The sequence below is a fragment of the Equus caballus genome, chromosome 20, assembly GCF_041296265.1.
Source record: "Equus caballus isolate H_3958 breed thoroughbred chromosome 20, TB-T2T, whole genome shotgun sequence".
In the NCBI taxonomy this organism is placed as follows: domain Eukaryota; kingdom Metazoa; phylum Chordata; class Mammalia; order Perissodactyla; family Equidae; genus Equus; species Equus caballus.
Window position 1 is genome coordinate 47085872 of NC_091703.1, and position 20622 is coordinate 47106493.

General features: G+C 37.6%; 1 protein-coding gene across 27 annotated transcripts in view; it reads right to left on the reverse strand.

The window, feature by feature from the left end:
* Nucleotides 1-20622, reverse strand: part of SUPT3H (SPT3 homolog, SAGA and STAGA complex component) — a 465972-nt gene that overhangs the window by 71344 nt on the left and 374006 nt on the right. For all 27 annotated transcript variants that reach the window (XM_070244677.1, XM_070244690.1, XM_023624265.2 and 24 more), the window contains one exon: nucleotides 12961-13071. In XM_070244677.1, the coding sequence (XP_070100778.1) occupies nucleotides 12961-13071 (111 nt within the window). The remainder of the gene's footprint in view (nucleotides 1-12960; nucleotides 13072-20622) is intronic.

A 20622-nucleotide genomic window follows, 5' to 3' on the forward strand; every position in this document is an offset into this window, starting at 1 on the left:
TCTATACTTTAGGCACTGTGCCAGAAGCTTTCAAGTGTTAGTACTAATACTTACTAAAAACTGCTAATTTTTACAAATGATACAACTGAGGCTCAGGCGAGTCATCTGACTCAAAACCCTTGAAAAACCACTAAAGACAATAGAATGTTAAATGGTGACTTACATGAAACAGTAAAATTTGGGGGTGAATTAAGACAATCCCTTTAAATAAGACTATAAATATGTATATGTCTGTATACAGACACACATACATATATATGCTCCACATATGTAAATTATATATACTTAAAAGATTTAATAAAAGTGACATCTTAATGGAAGCACAGTGCTCACATCTCTCGTGCTGATTTTCTAACAACAGTCCTGCATGCGATGCTTCTTTGAAAAGCATGTCAGTACCAGGACTGACTAAACAATGTGAAGATGACTGACATGCCCTGAGACACCTTCACCTTGGGAGAACACAGGGAGTTCACATAAATTTTCAGGAGTATGAATGAAATCTCCTGAGTCTTTTGGAATAAATGCCTCCAGGCTTGGTGGGACCACAGCCAAGCAGCCTAGAAGTTCTACACTTTGCTTACAATAGTTTGTGAACTATGATACCAAGATCTGGGTAATCCAAGTATTTTAAATGCTTCCACATCTTTTGAAGTACAATCACGAAATTTAAAAATACCCCTCTACCATCACATAGAACAGAAAAAGAGCAATTCTTTGCAAAGCTTAAGTGAGATATTTGAGTATCTAAAACCCACTTTAAAAATTATATCAGTAATGCCATGCTCTATCAGCACAATATTGGCTCCCTCATTAGCAAATTCACTTTAAGTATTAAGGTCACCCCCAGTGGTGACAGCTGGGAACCTACAACATCAAGTTAAATGGCATGCTCAATGACCAGTGGACTCCTAGAAAATTAGTTTAAAATGATGTATCATTTGTTAAACACTCTTCAGAATTAGCTCTTTAGGATCTCTCTTTAGAAATACGAAACCCCTCGAAACCACTACCACAAATAGCCAACATTTTAAATAACTGCCAAGCCACCTGCTTTTCTCCAGGAAACATTATAAAACTCACAAGTTAGTAAAGCTATGTAAAGCCCATAAAGTCTCTATCTTTCTGATGAAGTTTACTTATTTTGCTTGAGAGACTTTATTTCCCCTTTTCTGAGAAATGAAAAGTCCCCATATCAGATCCAGTTCAAGGCACAGACTTATTTGCCAAAGAAGGTCTTGTAACCGAAGTGGATGCCAGAGAACACTTCTCTGTCACTTCTGTCTTGACTCGGCCCAGTGTTTCAGGCGGTATTCACGGAGAATGAAGAGACCGATGACATAACACGTCCAGTCCTTCTCTATAATTGGCTTTACTAGAAGTGGGTAAGGGCAGAAAAATATAAATTCATCTGTCTGTAGGCAACCAAAAACATACCAACTCATCTTGGAGTAATTTAACCAATAAGATGATTTAGAGGATAGTTCAGTGGCACCACTTCTGGAAGGTAAAAGCTTAGCAGAAGGAACATAAATCAAAGGTGACTGGCAGGTAAAGGATATATGCAGCAATCAGCCAAACCATGTGCACACTGGCACAAATTCAATAAGATCATTTATAAAATTTTTAAGGCAGGAGTACACAAAAGGGGGTCTGGTGCTAACTAAATCCACAGATAGCTTACATGCCACTGAAATAAACACTTCCAGATGCGGGTGTACAAAAACCTTTCACAGAAAGAAATGTTTTCTTTCATAAATCTAAAAGAGGGACTCTTAGCAGGGAAGGGCAAAGAGTCTGAAACTGAGACGGGGCTTCTTACGGCGTGGAAGCGCCTGCTGAGGTGGAGTGATTCTGTGGGTGACGAGGAACTGCGCAGCGCGTGTCTCCACTGAGGAGCATCACCACCATCAGGAAGACTAGAAAGACTGGATTTCCTTTAAGCTGAGGAAAAGGTGTAACAACTCATCCTTCCATCAGTCCTCTAAAATCTGATGTCTGAGTCAATGTTGCTCCCATTATTTTCCTCATAGTTTGTGGGGGGCAGGTGTGGTGGTGGAGACAATGGGTTCACACACAGATGAAAGCTGCTAATCAAAGTTCAGAACAATGATGCTCTGGAACTTACACTAGCACAAAGCTACTGCAGGCATGGCTTTAATGACGAAAAAAAGTTCGAAATCTGGTTAGATTATAGTCATCCTTTAGGAATGCATGACCAAATTCATTAATGGCTTAGAAAGTCAATTTGTTCATCAAAACAGCATAATAATATGTGGGACTTTCTGGTCATATACATAAACACTCACAGAAGTTCAAACAGAAAGCTAGAATGTCTTTTAAATTTTTTTTAAGTTCAGGTGATCTCTGTATTGAGCACCCTCCCCGCCTCCCTCCCCAGGAAATCCCCTTGAAATTAGTTTTCTTGTTGGCTCTTAAACTTCATGCAAATTCCTTGTAAGCATCTGAGTACTGAATTTATTCTTGAGACTATTTTTAATTGTCTGCTTGATGCACTGACCCAATTATAAACTTGTTACATTTTACTCTTCTTACATTCATAGGCTCTTGTGCTACTTATTCTTCATGGCAAATATCTCTGCAATCCCTTCTGTCGCCTCTGTTCTCAATGTCAGTGCCTCAGCAGAGGCTTTTCTGGCCGCTTGCCTGCGATACTGCAGGAGCCACCTATGATGCCCCTCTGCCTATTACAACCCCTATCTCCAGGCCTCCTCGACACCACCACCTGAGTTATTTTTCTACAACACACATCTGTTCATATCAACCCCCTGCTCAAAAACTCTAAATTAGCTCCTTGGTGACTGTATCAGTTGCTCAAAAAGAAATTTTTCAAGCAAAATCTTAGGGAGAACCCAATACATATCAGAGATAAAAATTTATCTGTTTTATTTAGAGAAAACACTTCATGATCTGCAGAATACCTGTAAAACCATTTGGGGTTTCTGCAGAGCAGTTAGGTAACTGCTGGCCTCCATCAGAAGGTCTAGGTACAGTGGCTTGAAAGTCAGAGTCCTTCTCAAACGTCCTCACCTACCTGCGACACTTCTGCCCCCCCTTAACATCCTCCACACTCAGCTCCCCACCTTGGCCAGAGCAGCCACCTGGCTTTCATATAGCTATCTTTGTTTTTCCATTTTATTCCTGCTCTTCTTTCTGGCTGAACTATCTTTTCAAAATTCTTACTCATTCCCCTCGCCTCTGTCTCATAAACTCAGTTCAAGTGTTCACGATGGTTCAAGGCTTCCTGGACTCCCTCAGGCAGACTGTGCCCCTTCTCTGCACCCGAGGTGCTCTGTCCACCCTTCAGCGATAACACCAATCACACGGCACTGCTTATAGGCACATCTTTGCTGTATCGGAAAGTCCAGTTACTCACCTTCATACACCACACCCCCATTGCCACATATTTCTAACACAATGTTTGGCAAATGTTTATTGAACTAATAAATGGAGACATCAGAGCTGTAAGGATCTGAGGACATGAGGGGACGTTCACACTGGTCCTTCCACTTCTAAATCACGTGTAGTTCAACTGTACAAATATGGATTCTGCCGATGGACTGTTAGTACCGAGTCCAAACTCAGAAAGCAAGTGTTGTCCTTCGTCTGTGAAGTGTGCATTCATCTCATCAGGAAGGCGTGTGCTGCGAACTGCTTCCCCGCAGAGCTGGGTGACAGACTGATTCGCAGCAGCACAGTCTTGTCCTGCCTCCTTATTCATGTCTTATTTTAACCATCTGTGGGTCGGCTGTGCGTGTGAAAGATATCGCTTGCCACCAAAAACTGAAGTGAAGTTAGTTTATCTGCATGAGGATCAACCCCTAATTCTGTCTTCCGCAGACGGTTGCTTCAGAGAAAAGGACAGGGGAGGGCCCAGGCTACTTTTCTTTCTCTTCTCCTCTCTTCTTCTCTCTTTTTTAAACCCCCAAAAGCTTGCTTGGATGAGGAACGCCTGTCAACTAGAACTTATTTACTTATTAGGCTCTTACCTAATCAGTCTAGAATATGGGAGTGGGTGTTTTAGGTTAGATGAGGAATGTAGAATTAAATCAGAGCCAGAAATGGAGTCTCTACCTTCTTTATGGGAAACTGTAAAATCTGCACAAGTGTTTGAATTGGAATTGACAGGAACCTGTAGGTCAGGCTGTGAACTTTGGGAGCCAGAGAGTCAATCGAATACTCCCTCCCCGGCATCTCCACCAGGGGCACAGCTGCCCAGCTGTCACCTTGAATGCACCTGGGCAAATTTGGAGCCTGACATGGGCTCTGCCTTCATGACCTCTGCCAACTAATCAGCCAAAATATTCCCAGATCTGGACAGCCTACTCTGAATTTTGGGTACATGCCCAGAACTGCAAGTGCACTCCAATCGGAGGGAGCGCCCGTCTGGGTGCCAGGGCAGGAGCGAACATCTGACTGACATCTAGGCTGTGGATTTTCTCTTCTCACAGCTCGGGGTCACACAGAGGCGGTATGTGGGGAATATCTGATCTGTGCATACACAGCCTCAGGGATTTGGTTTAAACCAAATCATAATTAAAACACCAGCCAGGAAAACAAGACCTAATTATTTTTTCCTGCATATTTTTCCTACCTTGGCTATAGCCTTAAATATATGTTGGGCACAATAAGAACAAGGTATCAGTTTCATTTTTGGAAGGTGTAACTTTTCCACTTAAAACAATCCACTTATTATGTTGTAGGATTAACTCTGCAACTACATCAGTAAATTAAGTGCCAGTTCAATGATTGTATTTGTGTGACTAAAGTATATAACACTATTTAAGAAATCATCAAAAAGTAAATCATCTCCAGTTCAAGAGGCTCTCATCATGGTTGTCTGGAGGGGATTTCTGTCACACTATCAATAAAATAGTACACAAATGTTTTACTTAAACAAAACACACTTATGAACGTTAAACGTTTCTGGCAATGGTAAATAAAGAATCTATTTTAATAAAACTAATGTGTTCTTTTCTAATATTCACCTAGTTTAGACATATAATATTAATTTAAAAATTTAAATAGTATTTGTGCCAGGTAAACACGAGCAATTTAATATACTGTCTGAGTTATAGGTCTAACTCAATATTTACAATCTTCTTGTTTATTCATAGGCTTAGAAGAAATTTCTTGTCATTTTTAGAGCACAATTTTTAAGTTTAGAAATATCCCGACTTAGTTTAGTTCCTCCCAACTAATCCTTCTGTTGCTTTCATGAATTTATGAGTTAAACAAATCCTGTGATTTTCTTTTTTAAAGAAAAAATAATTTCCTTTTGGCAGTCACTGGAAATATTTTTCTACTCTATCTCCATTCCCTCAGAAGACTGCAAAAACTTAGAAACTATAACACTTTGAAATCTTAAGATGTGGTCCTTTTAGAACCTTCTGCTCAAAAACTTCCTCTTTGTTGTCAATTACTCCTCCGTCCTTGCAGTCATGTTCAAAGCATTCCTCTATTCTCCAAGACACAGCCTGCCTTTACAAGAATAGAGATTCATTAACTTCTTGAACTACTTCAAATATAAAAAGACTCTGAAGGATGCAAACTTGCAGAAGATCCACAGGGCTGAGCAGGGCTACGAACTCTCATTTCCACTTTACTCACACCCGTCTCTCCACTGGAGAACACTGATTTTCTCCTTTTCAAACTATGTTCCTGAAAAGTCTAGGACTCTTTGCAGGATTTCCAAGAGGACTCATAGATTTTTGACTTGAATATCCATTTACAATTTTTGTGCTACTCAAAATAAAGGTTCCATCATCTCATGTTTTATATTTGAATTCCTTGTAAATGTTTTGTTGATTAGGAAGTTACGTCTTGGAATTTTGGCTTGTTAGTTTTGCTTTTTGATATTTGAAGCAGTTCAAATAACACATTACATAAAACTGTGTAGGTGAATATATCACCTCATGAAATGTGAGGTCTTTACTGCTGATTAAAAGTGAAGGCAGAGGGGCTGGCTCAGTGGTGTAGTGGTTGAGTCTGAGCACTCTGCTTTGGCGGCCCAGGGGTTTGGAGAGAGTTTGCACACTGTTCATCAAGCCATGCTGTGGTGGCATCCCACATACAAAAAATAGAGGAAGATTGGCACAGATGTTAGCTTAGTGACAATCTTCCTCAAGTAAAAAGAGGAAGATTGGCAACAGTTAGCTCAGGGCCAAACTTCCTCACCAAAAAATTTAAAAAAATAAATGAAGGCAGAAAAAAGCAAAATGTATTTGAATAGTCCCTGTTTACTGTGAAAACAAACCAGTTGTTAATAATACCAGAATTCTGCAAGATGAAAGTGGATAATTCCTTATAAACAAATTCACTGGCTGCCCAATTTAAGATATCACTGCAGAAAGTTCAAATGAGATAAGATCTCTCTTCCCTTCTCCATTCTGCCTGATGATTAAAGAGAACACTAAGAGTTTTACAATACAACACGACGGTGCCAGTTCTATTTGGCAATGCTGAATTACGACGCTGTGCTTACAACAGCAGAAAAAGTCTCAGTAGTGAATTCCACCCAATTTAGATTCAGCAGGCAAAGTAAATAATTTGACCCTGAAACTTTAAGCAAATATTTGTCAGAGAAGGGTCTGCAGGTGACTGAGATTTTCTTTATGACATCTTCAAGAAGCTTATAATGTTTTAAGATACTTTAAAAAATATTTTCCAGAAAACTATGAAGATTTACACTGGATTAGAAATTCATATACTGATTTGTCTAAACATGACTAGTTTGAAAATGTGAGCACTTGTTAGATAACTGTTAGTGAAACAACTTTTAAGCAAAAAATTCTTACTATTCCTCTTTTGAGCCAAGACCATTGTAGGCCTGGGTAGAACATTATTAACAACCGCTGTATTTGTGAATCTAAACTTCTCAATGTAGTGTAAATAAAACAAAGTATGGAGATAAAGTAGATACACTGGTGAATATAATATTACAATTGTCACCCTTGACTTTGATTTTAAAACATCTTCACTGTCCTTACTGAATGAGATGAAATATTTGGTAAAGAAACCCCTTCCTTGTGGGACATCTTTTAATATCTCCTGGGAAACTTGTCTTCTACTCAGCACAGTTTAGGAAATGCTCTCTCGTATTCTCAGGCTAAGGCCAGTCAAAGAGTTAAGAGCAGAGGCCAGTCTTCAAAGAGGAAGATTAATGAGCAGGCTTGGTGAGACCTCATTGAAGCTCACGGTCCCAGTGAACCAGGGAGGAGTTAGCTCCTGTCCATAGATGGAACACTGTGCTACTATGTAACCTTCAGCTAGTTACCTAATTTTTCTCTGAATCTCAGTCTTCTTATCTACAAAGTGGGGATAGCACTCATCTTGCTGTGTTGTGAGGATAATTAACATAATGCAGATGAAAAGGTTTTTAAAAAATATTATGTTATTATTTGACCAACTAACACTTGTCTCAGATTCTAATGATTTCCTCTCCTAAATTCTTCAAACTTCATTTCCACATTTCAAACATTCTCTCCCTAACTAATCCTAACTTGAACACTATATTAGTTGAACCATATAAAATTTCTGATATTCAACTGTTTTTGACCTAAAGAAAATGCAATTTCATATAACTTGATCTAATAAATTTTGTAATTGAAATCCTCCTCCACCTTATTTTAAAATTAAAAACAACTAAATTACAAGTTTCACATTTTTTCTAGAGAACATTTAACTTCTACGTTATTATTGATAAATATGCCACATGTTGATTTTTTTCCTGAGAATCAGTGGCCCACAACTATAAAAAGGTACTTGGGGAGCTGGTCTGGTGGCACAGTGGTTAAGTTCGGTGCACTCTGCTTCAGTGGCCTGGGGTTTGTGGGTTTGGATCCCAGGCACAGACCTACACCACTCATCAAGCCATGCTGTGGTGGTGACTCACATACAGAAGAGAGAAAGATGGACACAGATGTTAGCTCAGGACCAATCTTCCTCACCAAAAAAAGAAGAAGAAAAAACAAAAGATACCTGGCTCCTATCTATAATGATAGATTTAGTACTTGCAAAAAGTTTATTGAGAAAATTTTTACTTCCAGTCAAAACACAAAGATTTAAGGACTCCTATCCAATTTCTACTTGGCATTTACACTTTTGTCTAATGTTTTGAGACACTTAATTTTCCAGGTTGAACACACAGAATGCAGACAAATCTAATGTGCTCATGACATCAGAATTATTCATGAATGTGAAATTCTAGATCAAAATAGTCAAAGCAATCTGCTATGCCATTTTTGGTTTTAAAAGTTTAAAGTGAGGAATTCTTAAAGAAAATTTCCTATTTTCTATCGCACTGTGTCTACTGCAAACATTCCTGAAGAAGCAATGACATGAGAGCATTGCTAGCACCCCTAATAGGCTTATACACATCAAAGTAACTGGCCGTCGTGGAAGAGCAGTAAACTGAGGGTCAGGAGACTGGACTCCAGCATCAGCCCTGTCATTCACTTACGAGGTGCCTTTGGGTACACCGCAAAGCTTCTCTGGGACTGAGACAACCTGGCTTTCTCAAGTCTTAGCCAGCTTTAAAATGCTCTGATTCTGTCTCAGGATTTTAGACAGCTGAGTGGATGCTAAAGTGACATACTTCTAAGGATGCACAGGATTGTTCAGGTTAATGACCATGCTTAAATGAACAATTTTATCGTCTCACTCAATAGAAAGCCACCTGACAAGATGCAAACACAAGGGGTTAACATATCTTTCTACTGTGAATATCACTCAGGAGAAATTAAAATAGATTCAGGCACTGCACATGGGATTATGTCATCTCACTCGACAAACAGTTTCCTTTCTCTGGCTTTCAAATTATAGAGCTGGTGTGGATCAGCCGTTTACAGCACGTCCCTGAGGGCTGTGAATGAGCTCTGGGACAGGTAAGCATGGGCACCGCCCACGTCCTGTAAACAGCAAGGATCCAGATAAATGAGACGTCCGACCAACTTCTAGAGGACAGCCAGCCAGTACACTGGGCTACTCTTTGGGGTATCTTCTCTGAGAGAAAAATCAAAATGCTCTAACTATAAAATCCATTTCATTCACAAAATTTTAAAATGCTTTTTACTTCTAAACTTGCACAAGTAAATTTAAAATTTAAAATTTTTTTAAAAACCAGAAGCATTTGACTTTTTAGGCTGTGAGAAGAAAATATTCTTTGAACAATTAAATACTAATTAATTTTCTGACAGGGAAGTTCATTTAAAGGTTTTGCTATACCTTTTTTGGGGGCCCAGATGCCTTTCTTTCTTTTCTTTTTTGCTTTTTTTGGTGAGGAAGATAGTCGCTGAGCTAACATCTGAGCCAGTCTTCCCCTATTTTGTATGTGGGATGCCACCGTAGCATGGCTGATGAGTGGTGTGCAGATCCACAACCGGGAACAGAACCTGTGAACCCTGGGCTTTGGAAGAGGAGCACAAAAACTTAATCACTATGCTACTGGGCTGACCCCCAGATGCCCTTCTTAATGTAAATTTTATTTTATCCTTTACTTTTCTATATTTTCTTAATTTTCTTAACATACTAGCACTACTTTCATCATCAGTAAAATGAAGAAACTTTAAAAACAGGAAAATGCAGCTAGTATTAATTTATTTAAAAAAATTAGCACCAACTTTGATATACTCATCAGTTTCTGAAACTTTTTTCCAATAACTTATATTCCTGAAATTGATCATGTTGTGATTTTGTATAAAATTATTTCAGAAATCCTAGTAGAAGACAGAATGATGCTTCACTAAAGGCAGACTTTTATTGGGTTATTGACTGATGTTGGAATTAAGTTTCCGTGTAACTACTGGATGTCATTTTAGTTCTCCAAATTTATTTCAAATTACTAGGAATTGGCTAGATGAGTCAAGTTATGAATACTCTAAATTAGATATCACATTTATACAGACATCACGCAAGCACCCAGGATTCAGAATGACATGCTGCAAAGACAACATCTGTGTATTTCATAAATTTGTTCACGGGCATTTTAGTTCACAAAGGGAATTTTATGTTGGATGCTAGTTAGCTCAGCCTTTTGGAATGAAACTTTAGGTCTCAGTCTATGGTTACTACAGGGCAGTGCATACTCCTCCTTATCTTCTTAGCAGCTGCAGCTGAAAGCTTAGGTAGCAAAGTGTCCCCATTGCAGCATAAAATACCATCTCAGGGAGTGGTCATCAGGGAACTGAACATCAGCATCACCCAACGTCAGGAGCATCTCCTTTCAGCAGCTGGAGGCATGTGGGACCAGGGTGGGATGGCCCACTGTCAGCATATACAGCCTGCAAATCTATCCCACTTTAAAGAGAATTTTTAACTTTAAAAAGCAGATTTATATAATGTAATAGATACCATGAAAATGTGTCTCCCTGATCACATTACTCATGATATAAAATGGAGTAGGCATAGTCAGTCCTGTAGGCTGGGCAGATTCTTATAGCTCTAGGAAATGGAACAAATCTTTCAAGGTGGGTCCTTTCTGAGGAGTGATGAACACTCGGTGCCCTCTGTGGTGGAGGTTCTTTACCATCTGCTGTTGATTTCGCCTGTCTGCTTTGGTAGCGGCTAAGTGAACCTTCGAGGTCATGGCTTATTTGTTGTATTTTCCAGATCCATTTAAAGTAAGCATTTAAAAATTGCAACATTAGTTTTAAAAAGCATATTGATTGCATGTTGATTAGATAAAAATTAGCTTAAACTATATCTGAACTTAGTTTCAAGTATATTTTCTGACTATATACTACAATCTTAGATTAGAAAAGCAACAGTACACAAACAATTGAGTGCCAAGTTACCCATGGCGGAATGAACACATATACTGTTGTTAGTGCTGTGGAGTTGATTCTGACTCCTAGCGATGCTGTGTACAGCAGAGTGGAAGCCTGCTCTGTCTTTTTGCGCCATCCTCTCATCTTCCTCCACCATATGAGACAATGCTCTGCTGCTATTCACAGGGTTTTCATGGCCAATTTTTTCAGAAGTGGGTGATCAGGGCCTTCCTCCTAGTCCGTCTTAGTCTGGAAGCTCTGCTGAAACCTGTCCACCATGAGTGACCCTGCTGGTATTTGAAATACCAGTGGCATAGCTTTCAGTATCACAGCAACATGTGGCTGCCACAGTATGACAATGACAGACGGGTGGCGTGGTTCCCTGGCTGGGAAGAGAACCTTGACTGTGGCAGTGAGAGCTCTGAACCTTAACCACTAGACCACCAGGGCTGGCTGAATACGAACACACACACACACACACACACACACACGTCATCAACCAAGACGGTTCTTAAGTGATCCATCTGGTCTGTTTAAAAATAAAAACTTGAAGAATGAAGCAGCCACCACTGTCATCACTTCTTCATGAAGAAATATCACAGACTTCATGATTGGGAGATTTTCCCCTTCCATTACATACATTTTCCTTTATGTAATGTTATCTATTACTTTTAGTTACCATTTTAGGTTATTTCTCAAAAATCCTGTTTCCCCTTGCTACTCTTTAATTACATCTAGATTATTGTCAACACTGCCTCCTTTTTCTTCTCTCTCCATTCTACTGCTCAATCTATTAGTCATTATTTGGCTCTTATCTATAGATTTGATATTTTAATCCTTTGTTATAAGTTGGTTCTTTCAATTCCAGTTGGTTTTTAAATTCTTCCAGTCATCTCATATTTTTCTAGATCTCATCTTCCTTTTGGCTTATCACTTAAAATAGTCTCAGCTATCACGTAGGAAAAAAAAAAAACCAAGAGAAACTTGATTTCATTGTTTCTTTCAACTGTAATCATCTAAAAGCATTCATGCAAAAGGATATTGATTTAATCAGTAGTATTAAATCATGTTCTTACAATACATAAGACAAATTTTAAATATTAAACAAAAGTGAAAAGAATCATCGCCATTACAAAAAGCTCCTGGAGACACATATAAAAAGCTTCTGACACGTTCTTGCTGTCACACTAAGAATCAGTACAATTAACAATAAGTATTGAGAACAAAGAAAGAGAAGAAAGCACTCCCTTTAACTGAAGCTCAGGAAAAAAGCAGATGATGTAATTTAGAGGGAATCATGAATTCTATCAACAGATAACAGTAAAATCCACTCTTAGGAAAAAAACACATACCATGTTATACTTATGCATGTATTTATAATGTTGTACATATATATTCTGCTTTAATATGTTAAAGCAGAAGGGCATATTAAAAAAAAAAAGGTAAATTCTACTGTTCCTCAGTCATATAAATCAAACCTCACTTTCTGAAAATCAAACCAATTCCTTACAAACAGAAAAGGACTTGGAGAAAGTTCTATTAACATGAATAAAGATTTTTTTTTTAAAAGGCCACAAAATGAGCATTTAATTAACACACACATACACACACACACACTTTCTTTAGGCTGTTGAAATATAAAGTCTTTAATTCTCCATTAAAAAAAAAAACAAACCCTGATTATAAGCTTTAAAACCATTTGAAGATGTGAAAGACTGTCTGCGTTTCAGCCTACTTCAAAGCCAGTAAAGAAATCATTTCTTCTTCTTCCAACTCAAAGTATGTTTAGGAGCAGGACATCTGATAGAAGTGGTATTGCCAATCTAACCAATTTTAAAATATAAAGTGCTTCTGGCAATATTTGGATACATGTAATTTGACAAAAAAGTTTTATAAACCTAAGCTTTGAAAAATAGAAAACATAAGCCCCAACAAAAAAGCATAATTTGTAATTGAAAGAAAATAATATTTTGTAGAAAAAAATTGTCCTTCCAAAAAGAGACAAAAATGACTAACTTTTATTTCCCAAGAGAATTATGCCACTTTTATACAACAAAATTACAGTCACCACAAATTGCTTTCAACAATTCCATTGCTTCTTCATTTGACCACTTGAAAATCAAAATTCTTTCAGATTATAAATATAACTTTTTATAACTCTGTTATTACGTACTGTGAACGGGGAAAGGGGGCCAATCTTGTGGCCGTAGCGTCGAACGGCCTCTCTGATGTGGCAGGGCTGGATGGCATCGCTGTGGGCCTCAACACCACAGGCCGCAGGGCTCTGCGACAGAAAAACACATAAATTGTTACTAAATCAAAAACACACAACAGAACTGCAGTGTATAAAATATGAAAATAAACTTTCATAAACTGGACGTTTTCCCCTTAGGATGCACATCACTGTGCCATATACTGCAACTAAAAAATCCAGTAACAAATCCAAGGCTCCTGCACACGGCCCATTCCTAGCAGATCTACCAAACGCAAGCTTCATGCCCACAATATTTCACCCAGGTCTGCCCATCAAGGTACAGGAGAATACAGCCACTTGCGTGCAGATGAAAAGTGTCATGGCGGCTAGTTGAAAGAACCACAGGAAGCTGTTCTTTTAAAAAACATTTAAATATTTATTATTATAAATGTTTCTTGGGAGCTTGTTGGGTATATTTCTGAAATAACTTGAGAGTCATCAATTTTAAAATGAAAAATGTAAAATTGCTATATATTTATTTATAGTACTGGGGACTGTCATAAAAGATCATTTCAACTTGGTTCCTAATTTTCGAGGTGCCCTCAGGGCAGAAACAAAATAAAACAAAAACTTCCTATTTTAATCTGTCTCTTCTGTAAAAGGCGGGTTTTGAAGTACAAAAAGACAGAAGAAAGACAAAGATTATTTGCAATGAGAGTATGAATATCAACTCAAGAAATGTGTGTAACGTGATTTTTTTAAAAAAATGAAAATGCTCAATAGAGGGGTTAGAGTTTCGCGGCTCAGTTGCAGGCTCTGGCTTCCCAACTGCCTGGGTCCAGATCTCAGCCCAAGCAGTCACCAGCTCTGTCAAGTTAGCTACTGTCTCTGCACTTCAGTGTCCTCATCTGTCAAATTGGGATAATAATTACATTTGCTTTATAGGAGTGTTGTAAAAATTAAATGAGTTGATATACCTAAACCACTTAGTGCCAGACACGTTAGCTACTAATAGTATTAGGTTATTATTTAAATTAAGAGTTAAAAATGGAACCTCCATGTTCTGAAATGATAAGCTAATTTGTTTTAAAGTGCAGTGGATACCAGATGTCAGGGCACCAAGAGTTAAGAGTTAAGAGAAAGAAACAGTGGCTTGTGTATTACTATGACTAGAAGTCATTCTAGGTCATTCAGTCACATAATTATGATAATTGTTTTTCTAATACTTCCTACAATTACCACTCTCATACTTCCTTGTGGGGTATAACTAGTACAACCTCTATGGATAGTGATTCAGCAAAATCTTATCAAAATGAAAAAGTAAACCATTTTTGACTCAGCAACTTCACCTCTAAGAACTTATCCTACAGATATATTACACACATAATATATATATGGATATTCACTGCAGCACTATTTGAATTGATAAACTAAATGTTCATCAATGAGGGAACACTGAAATAAATTATGATACATCCACTCAACAAAACAGAAACCTTAACAACCACTGAAAAGAATGAGGCAGTTCCAGACATACTCCTATGGAGCTCTCTCTAAGCTATATTGTGAGAAAAAATGCAGGGTGTCCAATTTGGTGGCACTATGGTACCAATGGTTAAAAAAAAAGAAGGCTATACATTTACACTCATTGAAGCATTGAATATTTCTGCAAGGGTACACCCAAAACCAGTAACAGTGCTTATCTCTTGGAGGATAAATGGGTAGCTGGAGGACAGGAGGTAGAGAAGACATTTTTCATTGCGTATTTTTCTGCACTTTCAAAATATACTTTTTGTATCTTGTGCATGCTTTTGCTATTAGAAATTAGTAAAATAATTTAAAAATTCCAACAAAATGAGAGCACTGCTAATTATCCAAGTTGAACCTAAAAAAAAGACTTAAATATAGGGGCCAGCCCAGTGGCGCAGTGGTTAAGTGCACACATTCTGCTTCTCGGTGGCGAGGGGTTTGCCACTTCGGATGCTGGGTGTGGACATGGCACTGCTTGGCACGCCATGCTGTGGTAGGCGTCCCACAAATGAAGTAGAGGAAGATGGGCACGGATGTTAGCTCAGGGCCAGGCTTCCTCAGGAAAACAGAGGAGGACTGGCAGTAGTTAGCTCAGGGCTAATCTTCCTCAAAAGTAAAAAAAAAGACTTTAATATAAAGCAAAACAGATCTTGATTATTTTTACTATTTTAACAAGATTTGAAATAAGCTGAATAGGAATTTACTCTAGGGTATCTTTCTCAATTTAATTCCAACAATACCCTAAATAACATATCTGCTATGCCCATAGTAACACGGATTAAGTTATCTTAACCCCTCACTTTGGCACTATACAAAGGTGCACAGGATTTTCTTTTTTTGATGCTTTCTCAATTCTCATTCCAAATACTTTTTTTCAGTTGGAATATGTTAGAATAAATGCAATTATCAGGTATCAGATAAGTGTAAAGCCTCTTCTGTGAGTCCGTTCAGCTCCAAAATATGAATATGACTAATATAGACATTAACTTGCAAGGTATAACAGATGCTTGTGGAGTAAGTTGACGCATTCCACCCATTTGTGGACATGAATGCAAATATTTAGCTGAATTTGGAATCTAAAGTAAGTTTTCCAGTGGAAACTCAGGCGGAAATACAAAAAAAGAGACATCAAGAGGGTAAATATCCTGCATACTAAATAGGGTGGAAAGCCCTGCCTGTGTATTCTTCTATGGCATCTCCTTTCCCCCTGCAAATTGGATTTATTTTCCATTTCTTTTCTCCATGGTCAATAGAAATTCTACTCTTCCTCTACTTTCCCAAATAAATTTGGTTTTGGTATAGAACGTTTCGGTCAAAATCACTCAGCATCTCTGGCATGGCAATCAAATAGTATTTGAGAACACTGAAGCAGGAAGCCTAAGTTAGAAACTACCTGTGACTGCTATTTGTAAGATACGGAGACAAGGACGCCAGCCTGGGTGAATCATGTTATCTTTGCCAAAAAGATGAAGTTAACTTATATAAAAAGAAAAATATTCAATTTTATGAAGAATGTCATTAGATTTTCCATTTTGCCAATTTCAGGTTTATCTGCTATAAATAAGCAACTTAAACATTAGCATAAAGTTACCGTGTGCACTTCTATACTTCCCTGATTTGCCCACTGAGTTCTCTGGAGGGGAACTTTTAAATCTAAAATGTTGTATTCCCAGTATTGTTTCCACCTCAACAAACAGCTTCACATTTGTGGCAATATCCAGTCCCTCACCAAGGTATTTGTAATCTGTGCAAATTCAAAATTCATACCGAGTTTAGAATTTTTTTAAAGATTTTATTTTTCCTTTTTCTCCCCCAACCCCCTGGGTACACAGTTGTGTATTTTAGTTGTGGGTCCTTCTAGTTGTGGCATGTGGGATGCCACCTCAGCATGGCTTGATGAGCGGTGCCATGTCTGCGCCCAGGATCCGAACTGGCGAAACCCTGGGCCGCCGAAGTGGAGCTCATGAACTTAACCCCTCAGCCACTGGGCTGGCCCCTCAAGTTTAGAATTTTTAATTTAGCAGTGACTCTAACATTTTAATAATATTCTTCAAAATTGTATCAGAAGAATTAGCATTAAATTTATATGTTTGTTATGTAATATTAAAAAGTCTTACATCTGCTGTAAACACATATGAAGGGTATTAGAGTTATGTATCAATTCATCTTTCCTATTCTGATTGTGCCTACATTTTACGATATTCTTTAAATTTTCAAAACGAATTACATATATTTGACAACATACTGAGTCCTCTCGTCTATAGAGTGTCAAAAGCTCTGTAGGACTAAACTTTATTTCCTTAAGTAAAGTAAAGGCTTACTAAAGTAAAAGCTTGGTACATTTCTTCATATGTCAGTTCCTCTTCCTCTTGGTTGCATTCATATTCCATTCTTGTATTCTTCCATTTCATCTTTATTCATGTCACTTCATCCAAAAACTGATGCTGGGTACTGGAAGCTGAAGTATCATATGGAGTTCTATACTTCCTAGATTTGAATATCGTCCCTCTGCTTGTCCTTGCTGGCTTGCAGTGAATAAAATCTCTCAGCAGTTTGCACTGTCAACTGTGGCACAAGGAAGTCATATTGAAATGTCTGTTGCCCCTGGATCTCTTACAAAGGTCTGTAGGTCCTAACTCTTTTCTTCCCAATTTAAAAGTTCTTGTCAAGGTAAAAGTGTCCTTTCCTGTATCAGTGTTCCCATTGCCAAGGACCTGGAATCTCAGATAATTGCCTCTTCTTCATTCCACACACATAATGGTGGATTAGATCTCTTGTTAAACTTGAAATACTAAGTCTTACAGAGGAGTAAATATCTCAGACTAGAGAAAATGAAAGGTTAGTACTACTATTACTAGTACTTCTGCCACTTACTGACCACAAAGGTTGACATAATCCGACTGGCCAGGCAAGTGTCTTCTCTCTCTCAGACCTTCATCTTATAGAAGCTTTCTTTTCAGAAGAAGGTGGGTCATTCTTTGGCCAATGGTTACAGCATATAATCTAGTTAATGTTCTCATTTCAAAGTTTAATTAAGATGTTAATTGTTAAAACTGTAGTTCTATATAACTAGGGAAAGCTTTAACTGAGGAAATTAAAACTAGAAAAGGTATTTAAGGAGAAGACAGGAGAGAATCACTGAATTCAAGGATTCATATATTATTAAATCTGGAAGGAACAAAAGATATCACCTATTCTAAACTTTCCCAACTCCTACCTTATTTTATAGATGAGTGAGTGAAGATAAAGGACGTGCCAAAGATTACAATGATGGTATCAGGATATGGCTATACACTGAATCTCCTGGCTCCTAGTACACACAGCTGGCATATAATAGAGGCTTTATTATTTTATGTAGAATGAATTGTACCATATTACCACTATAGCTTATGTTTGCAGTGAGCAGAAATCAAAATATAGCAAGAAACTGAATGTAAAGATGTGGATGAATAAATAGAGAAGTAATTAATAGCTCTAAAGTGAGACATTATTAATTCTGATGTCAGTAATTTTGAATTTAGGAGAATTCAGACTTAGACTGGGCTAATACTTATTTTACTCAGGAAAACTCTGCTGGAAAATAACTCTAATTTAATAGCTTTCAACAAGATTAGGAGAGAAATGTTTAAATATTTAAGAGAAAAAAACTTTAAGAATTTGCAAAGATTTGTAAAGAATTATTTTATGTATGCATAATTACCAGGTTAATTACTTCTTATATACTTTGTAAAGCAAGTCCACTGAAGAGGTCTTCAGGTAACATTTTATTACCCTCATTTTAGTTACTGAATGAGTTGGAGAGCACTATAGCTGAAATTCTTTAAAACTACTTTACAATACAGAACTTCCTTATAGTTTAGATTTTCCCTTAAAAAATAAGGAGTGAGCTCTGTCATTTTGTAAATGAAAGGGGAAACCAGATATGAGGCTGAAATTCAAGTCGGCTTACTATCAATTGTAAAATTATATCTTGGCATGGTTCTACTACTTGTAATGGCAAATGGTTGCTATTGTACCAACCAAGCTGTAACTAAAAGTATCAACTTTGGACAAATTATTAAACAAAGTACCTGAAAGCAATAGAGATTGATCAAAACCAGGCAGAAAGTGGAAGGGGGAGTGTCTGTATTTAGAAGAAAGGAATGGCAGTGGGTTGTTTCCTGTTTTTTACTGTTTTAGCTTAAGGGCAGGCTCCAGTCAGTATAGGGGGTGCACAAACTTAGAGGCTTGAAGAACTACAGGCCAGAGCTCAAGGCAACCAGAGTAGGTGTAAAGTGAGGAAGGAAATCCCCAAAAAGACAGAGTCAAAGAAGGGAAGCCCCAAATTCATTGTATAAACTTTAGCCAAATCTTTGACTAAACCTTAAACTACTCCTGTGTGGTATCAAATCCAAGAGACCCAGCAAAAGCTAAATGAAGTGAAGAGAGATTCCAGCTACTGCCCCTGAAAAAGAGCTTGATTTTGAAGTTCAGAGTTGAGTCTAGAAAAGTAAATTGCCTGCTTAACATATATACACACACACCACCACCACCATCATGTACAACATATTATTCACAATGCCCAGTATATAATTCAAAATTTCTAGACACACAACAACACAAGAAAGTGTGACACATTCAATGGAAACTAAAATCATCCAGATGTTTAATTTATCAAAGAGGTATTTTAAAGTAGCTGTTATAACTATGCTCAAGGAAATAAAGGGAAACAAACTTGTAATAAAAATGACAAAAAAAACCCAGTAGATAAATAGAAACTATAAAAAGAAATCAAATGAAAATTATAAAACCATAAAATAAAATATCAGAAATAAAACTGGAGTAGTGTAACAGCAGATTGGAGCTGACAAAAGAAGAGTCTGGAACATAAAAAAAGATCAATAGAATTTATCCAACCGAAAGAACCGAAAGAAAAGTTGTACAGAGAAATTAAACAGAGCCTCAGGTACCTGTGGAACAATATCAAAGTAACTAACAAATATGCACTTGGAGTCTCAGAGGTGGAGGAGAGAGAGAATGAAGCAGAAAAAATATCTGAAGAAAGAATTGCTGGAAATGCCCCCAAGTTGGTTAAAGATATAAACCAATATTCAAGAAGCTCAGTGAACCCTAAGCAGGATAAATACAAAGAAAACTATGACTATGGATCTCATGGTCAAACTGCTGAAAACCAAAAACACATTTATAATCCTGAAAGCATCCAGAGAAAAAACAATACGTTACAGACAAGGAAACAACGGTACAAAATCTACTGACATAAGATTAAAAACAGTGAATGCCAGAAAACAGCGGAATGATATCACTAAAGTACTGAAAATAAAACTGCCAATTGACAATTCTATATCCAGTGAAAATATCTTCCAGGAGTGAAGGAAAAGTAATTTTCAGAAATATGAAAACTAAGGGAAACCATCACCAGCCAACCTGCACTATAAGAAATGCTAAATAAACTTTAGTTGAACCAAAAAGGAAAATGATACCTGAAGGAAATTCTGATCATCAAAAAGAAATGAAGGGGGCCGGCCTGGTGGCGCAGCGGTTAAGTTCACACGTTCCGCTTCTCAGCAGCCTGGGGTTCGCCAGTTTGGACCCCAGGTGTGGACATGGCACTGCTTGGCAAAAAGCCATGCTGTGGTAGGCATCCCATGTGTAACGTAGAGGAAGATGGGAAAGGATGTTAGCTTAGGGCCAGTCTTCCTCAGCAAAAAGAGGAGGATTGGCAGTAGTGAGCTCAGGGCTAATCTTTCTCAACAACGACAAGAAAAAGAAATGAAGAACAGTGGAAATGGTATTAAAGTCTAGTTTTCCCCCTAGTTTCACTGAAATACATTTGATTATTTAAGGCAAAAATGGTATTATGATTTATTATATATGTAGATATAAGAAGTATGACAACTATAGCATAAAGGACAGGAGTGAAGTAGATGGACCTCCACAAAATAAGTGTCTTATATTTGATGTGAGTAAAGTAGTACAATAATAACTCCAAGTACACTGAAAATTTAAGGATGTATATTGTAATCCTTAGCACAACTACTGAAAAAATGATGCAAAGAGATATCACTAAGAAACAAGTAAATAAATTAAAATAGATTTCTAAAAGAGCATACA